The following is a 9,215-nucleotide window of genomic DNA, read 5'->3' on the forward strand; positions in this document are numbered from 1 at the left end:
AATTATAGAAAGATTTATATAAAAATAATAAAAATTCATATATTTTCATTGTTTTTATTAACATTTTAAATCTCTGAAGAGTATCATATAAAAGTAAAAGAGCAATACAATTTAATTTAAAAAAAAATAAATTCGGGTATGATACTCTTGATTAAATAAATTAAAAGATTTAAATTAATATTTTTATTATTTTAAAGGAAGTGAAAATAAATATATAGAGATACGAGAGTGAAAGAAATTAAAACTTTTACTTTTCAAGTTATGAATTTAGTGATTTTTTTTATAAAAAAAAAAAAGAAAAATTTGAAAATTTATAAGAAGAAAAACTATTATTATTATTTAAATAGTAATTAAAAATATTATAATAATTTATAAAAAAATGTTTTATTATCTTGTGCGATCTCCTCTGAACAATATGATTTGGACACGTTATAAACACGAAAATCTCCTTTGTCCTCCCTTTGCCGGACCTTCCTCCGGATAAAGTCATGGGTTCCTATGAAATCATCCACGTCTGTCCTTTTGCATCACTTTCATTATTATTATTCATATAGTAAATTATATATTTCTCTCATAAAAATAAAATATATTATATTTTGTTAATTTAATGAAGGAATGGTTAAGAAATACAATAAATAAAACTTATTGCTATAATTATATATTTTTTTAATTTAAGTGAAAATAAGTATAATTTATATTTTGAAAAAAAGAGAGAATAATTATGCTAAAAAAAAGATTGTAATGATAAAAATAAATGATTGTACTAGGAATATGAATTGTGGGTGGTTTACGCAAAGTTCAGTACCTTTCCTTAAAATTAACATCACCAGAAAATGACTTAACGTCACCTGGATGAACTTGTAAACAATTTCTAGAATTCTGGAGACCTACTCCTACTACTGCCAAGTAACAATACTAGTAAATTCCAGAAACACCATTTTTTTTCTCATCTCAAAGATATAGAAACTCAAATAAGCTCAAATCAAATGCAGAACGTTTAAATTTTAGAACTAAATGATTCAATTTGGAAAATGCTAGAGATCCAGCATGATGGACTTTCTTCCTCGATTATTTGGAGAAGTAAAATCAATGATCTCTTTCACACGCAATACTATAATTAGAAAAATAAAATTAATAATTTATTTCACATAAAATACTATAATTGATATACGAGTCAAGTCGTTAATTTATTCAAACTTCAAACAATAATAATCAGTAAACAAATCAATATCAAAGACTAAAAAACAATCGACACACTAAATTTAAAAGTCGAAACACTATAAGAATGAAGAGATAGAGTTTTGACTTAAAGACTAAAAAAATTAAATGTACCCACTCAACGTCTCATCATATGTCTAAAATATTTTATTTTTTAAAAAAGAAAGATAAAATTTAGAATGATTCATCCTCACAATATATTAAAATAGAAAATTTTCATATATAATACCAAATTTACTATAAATAAAAAGAAAATCAATAGCCATTCAAAAGTAGAGAACATAAAACCATTTTCAGAAATAAGGAGAGAAGGCTTCCTCCATCCTAAGAGAGAGATATCTATTGAATCAGTAAAAAAAAAAGACCTAGAGCTTTAGAGGATGAGCAATGCCTCCTTCTACACGAAGTGGAGAGAAGTGAAAATTCTCTCAACACAAAATTGATAACTTATGCACTTTCTTTCTTTTGTTTTTTTTAATTATACTTAAATTAGTGGATACATTTTTATTAGAATGATAATCAATATACAATTATGTAATATATGTTAAAATATAAAATTAATTGATTTAAAGAAAAATATAAGCAAATATATTTTTATAGTAGGAAGAGAGTATGTTTTTTTGAAAAAAGCATGTAGGTCATTTTCAAACATAAAAATAATTTTAAGTTCAAAGTTGAATATAGCTAGCTTTGTATGAATAGAAGTAAGTAAATTAATTAAGAAATCTAGCCGTCTATTCCACTTATAGAAGCCTTAAACATCCTCAAATAAAAGTTTGATGTTTCAAGTGTTGCCCATTTGCAATTCTTTATTAATTTCTTCAAAGACAGGTACTTGAAAATGATGTAAGAAAGAAGATAATCATCTTATGCAGAATTTGATTTCTGTGCTTCTTCAATTTGATTATTATAGCAAGCTAAAGACACCCTTTTGTTCTTTAATTTAAGAAGCTGCAATTGATTAATATTTAATTAATTGGATAATAATATTACTAAACATCTGTTTTGCAATAAATCAAAAGACCTTTGAGTGTCTCAAGTGAACGCTCACAGTAATAGACAACGTTGCATATATTTTTTAGATTTATTTTTATGAAAATATAATTGAATATATGAAAAAATTGGAAAAACGCCAATACAGCTGAGCTGTACACATTGCAGCTCGCACGAGGATGAGAAATAAATATGATGTGAAAATACAAAGGCTTTTCAGATAAAAGATGGACAAAAAATGGCGAGAAAACCAGAGTGTCATAAGCCCTAAAGAAAGCTGCAGGTTCTGGAATGAAATTAAAGCCTAATAAGCATAAGGACCTACCCCACAAAAGGACAAGTGTAGGTGGGACCCTAAGTGGGTCGATTAGCCTTTTTTAAAAGAAAAGGTAATGTGAGAAGAGAACGATTTTAATTAAATTTATGGATGGTCATGCTTCGTTGGTGGCCTGATGTAGAGTAATGAAATGGGCTTTCAAGTGGGATAGTTTTTTAATCTCGTAAGCATTAACCAGGTTTTGTCGCTTCGTTAATTCAAACTGGTGGGAGTCCCACTGAGGAGACATCATCTTCCTTCCAACAAACCCAGCGGGCCCTTAATGCCCACCTCCACACAAACGTACATATGGCTTCATTATTTATTATTATTTAAGCTTAACATTTTGTTTGGAGGGGCTTCTAAAGACAAATTTGAGTTTCAAATAATAACTGTATAAATAAATTATTATTTTAAATTTATTAATTTTTTTCAAGAAAAGAATTTCAAAATTTTACTTTTAAAAAAACACTAGATTAATAAAATTTATAAGTTTAATATGAAACAATGCATGTAGTGCAGTTTAAAATTTTTATATAACATCGTTTAGATATTAAAATATCGACCTAATTTAATTTGCCATACCTTAATTTAGAGAAAAAAATTATCATTACAATTTTTTTATATACTAAATTTAATTTATCTGCCCATTCCAAATCAGTTTTGATTCATTAGATTGAAGAATTGCATAATTTGATTACGTCCTGATTTTAATTTCAATATTTTTTCTTTTATGTTAAAAAGAAAACTCTAGTGGTCGATGAACTTTGGCACATTGACACTAAAAACTTCTCCAAAACTGGAAATTCTTGAGTTTGAATTCAATGGAGCTAATTGTAAATAAAAAAGTTGCAAAAAAAACAAAAGACGACTTTAGCAATTTTAATTTGATTTCCAATTCACTCTTAAAATTAATTGCTTTCTAGTTCGAATCAAACCAAATTCAGTTCTGCGCTCAAACAGGGCACTGGCCAGACTTGACAAAATTATGATTAAACATGAGATTCAAGTCCTCGGCAAGGAGGACCGCTTGACGGCGGCTAAATAACGGAATAATAGGGATTTCTTGGCTCGGTACTTGAAACGCTGTCGTTAGATTGCTCCATTTCGTTTATAAACCGCAAACCCGATCCAACGTCTCGTTTTTTTCTTTTTCCTTTCTTCTGTGAAATTGCCTCAGGGATCTAGCTTCAACCCAAAAAACACCACCTCACCAGTTGCTAATACGATTAAGAACACTACCGGTCTTCCTATATGCTGATGCTGCGAACTAAAACCACCTCTACTGGGTTCCACAATAAGCAATCTCATAGCTGCAATATTACTTTAGGTTCTCTATTAAATCTTTCCTGGTTCCAAACTTCCAATCACATGGCAATACAGATTCCTTGATTTTAAAATCAACCCCCCTAATTGAATCAGATCACAAGGCAATATGGATTATAAACTTTCAACAAGAAAACCAATCACATCCATCTGCTGGACGGGAAAGTATTTCAGACAAATCAAAGCCAGCATTATAGTATAGAAGTTAGCCCCACAAAGGACACCTATCCAAAAATGTTCCACTTCAAAACTATTAACGGAGTCCAATCACTCCAAGCCCTACTAAAAAGAAAACCCACAAAATTAGCATGGACGCCCCAGCCATCTTTTAACCCTCCGCTGCCAAATTAAGAGATCCAATTTATGATATCTTGGCCTTCGAGAAATCCATCTCCGGATGCTGCAACATCAAAATCGTGCATATCAGGTTAACAAATTAGAAAATTTTAATAAAATAAGATTAATTCTCAGTAGAAGAAGGGTAAGTTGCTTCAGAGCCTCGTGATTTTACCTGAGCCATGAACTTTTTGAGTAATTCCTGCTTCTGCATCTCATCACTGGTTGGGAGACCCATTTGTTTCTGTCGCTGATCAAACTGTAACAGAAGAGGAAACGAAAATCCTCAGAAATCATTAAAACAAGACAGAGACTACCACAACAGAGTTCAAGATGATTAACAACTAACAACCAAATACAACATCAGTTACGACAGGCCATCTAGTTGAAAATATCAATTGATAAAAGGTGAGAAATATATCAACAAAAGGAATATGTAAAAGTATCAAATTTTACCATCATCTTTTCAACGGTCTGTCGTGTTTCAGGATCCAGGTCAGCTAGTTTGCTATTTTCAGGTTCAACTTTCTGAGTATCAATTTCAGGATCTCCCTTCACTAAGCATTTCCACCATTCCATTTGGTCATGCTTGGTCAAAAGGATTGAGATGGTATTCTGGTCCTCTGGAGACAGCAGGGTTTAACACATAAGAGCAGACAGCATGTGATGAATCATGTCAGAGCAACAAAAACTACAAAAAATCTACCAAATATCACACAAAACATTCGGACAGTTCATTCTGACATCCTTGCTAAAGCTTACCAAAGGTTGCTCAAAGCCACAAAAAATATTTATATTCAATATTACGGCACAGAAAAACATACTTGGTGCATTTCTAATGTAGGAAATACTTTGACATACCTATGCTCCAATAGCAATCGTCCACCTTGATAGGCTTGTAAAGCTCTCCCTGCAAGTATTTGAAGACACACAATGAGGGAAAATAATCCAAGCAAAGTAAAAGATATTGATTTCAAAACAAAAACAACTGTACTTTCAAAGTTACCTCAATTATTGGAGGCTGACCCTTTAGACCAACTTTCAGATGTTTTTTCTTTATGTCACATACAACAAACCTTGATTTAGTACCAGAAGGAACTGGAACAAGTACATTAACCTCTTGTAGGGTCTGTGTCCATGAATATTTCTCCAGATCAAGGCCATTACCTTTGTTTGGAACTGTCCATGATATTTGAGAAACAGATGCAATGGAAAAAAATTAAGTACAATCTATACTGAAATACCTATCCTCTAAACCAACAGAATAGATAATGTTTTAACCAATTAATTTGATGAATAATAGATGAGAAGTGAAAACAGGTGGGTTGACATGATTGGTTTAATATACTACTTTGGTTTTAATACAAAGATCTTCAAAAACGTCCCATCTTAAATTTTAAGAAATCAGACACCAATTTCGGATGAATTATAAAAAAAATCAGTTTTGCAAACAGTGGGATGAACAAAAATAAGTGTTTGCAGAATGAAGGGAAAAGAGATCTAGTAATATCAGTTGCTAAGCAATACACCCCAAGTAACATATTGAAGCTTAGACCAGAGAGGCAAGAAAATAAGGATTGGACCTAATAAAGGTGAATTTCCCTACTTCTTTTGAAAACATTCAAGAGTCTCAACATTTTATTTACTTCACACTCTAAATGCCAAAATTATACAACTCCCTCCCCCCTCTCTCTTCCAACATCGACAGCAATAAGAATTAGTCAAATTAGTCGGCACTTGAGAAAGTCTCAGGCAAAAGAAAAGATGCCAATGCCTGCTACTTATTCTTCCCATAAGTTGGTACACCCACATCAAATACGGCGTAATTTATCCAATCATCCTTATAGTCAAAATATCAGAATAATGTTGCAAGAATTCAGGCCGTGTTTTTCTTTCGATATAATTTCGTATACCTAAACACAAACAATAATCCTAAGTAGACTGAAGTCACCAAAAATGAAATGTAGCATAATCCTATAATTTTAAATCATTCCAGGTCCCAAGAACTTGCAACACGAACAATAATTACCTAGCAAGGGCAAACTTCTGACCATTCTCGCAACTAACAAGAAACGGAAAGGAAAAAATAACAAGTATTCATCTATTCTTCGCCATTGAATGGAAATTCAGATTCACCTTTGACGCTGTGCTAAATTTCCCTAATCATACAAATAAACCACAAACATAAGTCAGAATAGATTCATACCTATGGCGCCACTTTCCTCCTCCTTCTCGACCTCAATAGGCTCCTCCTTCTCGACCTCAATAGGCTCCTCCTTGACCGTGGCCTTTACCTCCTTGTTGAGCTCAAATTTCTTCTCCTCTTTGATCACAGGCTTCTTCTCCTCTTTGATCTCAGGCTTCTTCTCCTCCGCTTTGACCTCACGCTTCTTCTCCTCCTTCAGTCTCTTGCTCTCAGTACCCTTGAGAGCAGCTTCCCTTTCTCTCTCCTCCGCCATCTTCTTTTTAACCTTATCCTTGGCCGCCTTCACAACAGCCACGATCTCCCTCTCGGCTGTGTCTTCAGCCATAAAGTCAGTTTCATTCACCAGAAAATCGAACAGCCTCTCTACAATCCCTATCGGAGTCCTCGGATCGAATGTCGCATTAAACGACAACGTTTTAGATGAAGACGAAGACGAAGACGACGATGGATTCGACTTTGGCTTGGGTTTGGTCTCGTTTTCGTCGTCCTGATAATCTGAAATTATCGCCATGGCGATTGGGTTGTGCTGAACTCGGTTGACTCGATGAGTAAAAAATGCTACAACTACAGAAATGCAGCAGACGTCGCGAAAGGAGCTAGCTAGCTGCCCTTTATACTCGCGAATGGGCGCAGAGTCGTACAGAGAGTTCCAGAACCTTTTATTTCCTCTTTGCTAGAAAGTCCCTCGTATTTTTTCGATTTACAGTTTTTCCCCGTTCTATTTGGAACAATGCTAATGATACTACCCTCTTTGGTTTGATTTATTTTTATTATTCACCTTATACCAAAAAAATATATATTTTTTGATTGTATAAAATTGGAAGTTCTTAGATTTTTTTCAACTTAAAATCCCAAAATTTTCTGCTTGAAATTTATTTTCAAATTGGTTTCCATTCAAGTTTTTCATTCAAATATAACCTGTATATAAATGAATATAAATTTAATAACTTTTTTTTATATAAATATCATGAAAATTGCTGCAAGGTAATGCCATTAACACATAATATATACATAATTGTTTGCAACAGTTTAGGCCCATTATTTACCATTTTTTATATTATTAATTAGAAAGAAAAATATGATTATCAATTCGTGACCATGTTGGATGAAGTAAGCTAATAATATAATAAGTAAAGCCCAACATAAACTTAAGGATTTTAAACCATGAAAATGTTTTGATTAAGCAACAGACTAATACCATATCCTAATTGAACAAATAAGTAACTATTTAAATATACGTAAAACCTTATGAATATTTAATTAATAAAAATTATTACAAAGTTGATAGTGAAAACAAAATTTTGATTAATTAATACGCTATAATTAAGCATCAAACACACGTTACTAATAAACATTTGTGTGTTAATTCTTTTCTTTTTTCTTTTTCTTTTTCTTTGAAAAATATATTTCTTTCTACATAAATCAATAACATAAAAAAAAATGTTAAGAAATATTTAGAATCGAATCATTTCAAAATTTATTTTAAATAAATTATGTGAAATTTAATAAAATTCTATATTTAAAAATTTATTTAAAAAAAAATTATATTTTTATAAATTAAATGAATAAATTATTAAAGTTAAAAATTAAAATACATCTTATACTAATTTATTTGTAAATTATATGAAAAATATAAAAAAATTATTACTTGAACCTATTTAATATTGTTTTATTTGTATATTAAAATATACATTCCACAATCTTTCTTTATATTATCATTCTAATTTATAATGTAATAAAAAAATATAATTGAATTTTTTTAAACAAATAAATATATTAAAACTGGAATTAAACACTTTTGCTGTTATAAACACAATATGATTAATCTTTCCTCTTTAATATTTTCCAAACCAACCCCATATCATGTCAAATATTAATTTAATCACTATTTCTTTATTATTAACTTGCATATTTAAATTAATATCTTTATTGAAAAAAAAAATTTTCTTGGAAAATTTGTTATTTAATAGATACATTTATATTGTTCAAAAGTGAATGAATATTAAAGAACTCAAATGTTAACAGCTAATTAATTAATTTTTTTAAAAATGTAAAATTGAATCATTAATTTTTATTAATTCTAAAATAGTTTAAAAATAAAAAGTGATAAAATTGTAAAAATCATGTTTTATAATTAGTTACTAATCTATTTTTCAAAAAAAAAAATTCCTAATTAAATAGCCGAAAGCTGGAAAATTGAATCAGAATACTGATGAAATAGTTTTTTAGGGATAAATAGATATGAGTACAAAATTCACCATCAGTTAATTAATAAATTAAATAAAAAATTATGAATTTTAATTGTTTTACATTAAAAATTTTAAGAGCCGATACTTTAAATATATTTAATAATATATTAAAAAGGAGAATTTTATAATATTATAAAAATAAAACTTATAATTTGTTTCCCATAAGTGAATAAAATAATTTTTTTTATAAAACATACTTTTTTGTCCTTTTCTTTTCATAAATGATAAAATAAATTTTATTAAATAAAATATTTTTCCTTATTAGATAAAACACTTTGTATTACTTTTTCTTTCATTCATTAATTTGTTCATAAATAGTAAAAATGTCAAAATCATTCATACTTTTTATTTCCTATATTTTGACATTTACAGTTTAAAATTTTATGTTCATTTAGTCTCTAATTATGAAATTCTAATATTCCATTTTTTTAAAAAAATTATTTTTCCTATCTTTTTAGAATTTCTACTTTGCTTTTTGTAATTTTCGTCATTTTTTATTTATAAAATTAAAAATATTTAATATTTATATAAAAGTTAATATTATTTCAAAATTTTCATAATTCAATTAAAA

At 29.3% G+C, this 9,215-nt stretch overlaps 1 protein-coding gene across 1 annotated transcript; it reads right to left on the bottom strand.

Moving 5' to 3' along the window:
- Nucleotides 1-3,940: 3,940 nt before the first annotated feature.
- On the bottom strand, nucleotides 3,941-6,987 carry LOC110616497 (protein BOBBER 1). The gene is made up of 6 exons (XM_021758873.2): nucleotides 6,396-6,987; nucleotides 5,196-5,368; nucleotides 5,051-5,099; nucleotides 4,646-4,812; nucleotides 4,365-4,448; nucleotides 3,941-4,253 (listed from the first exon to the last, which is right to left on the bottom strand). The coding sequence occupies exons 1-6, from the start codon at nucleotides 6,904-6,906 to the stop codon at nucleotides 4,215-4,217; spliced, it is 1,023 nt and encodes a 340-aa protein (XP_021614565.1). The 5' UTR covers nucleotides 6,907-6,987; the 3' UTR covers nucleotides 3,941-4,214.
- Between the last annotated feature and the right edge of the window lie 2,228 nt (nucleotides 6,988-9,215).

This window comes from Manihot esculenta, chromosome 6 (assembly GCF_001659605.2).
Source record: "Manihot esculenta cultivar AM560-2 chromosome 6, M.esculenta_v8, whole genome shotgun sequence".
NCBI classification, from domain to species: Eukaryota; Viridiplantae; Streptophyta; class Magnoliopsida; order Malpighiales; family Euphorbiaceae; genus Manihot; species Manihot esculenta.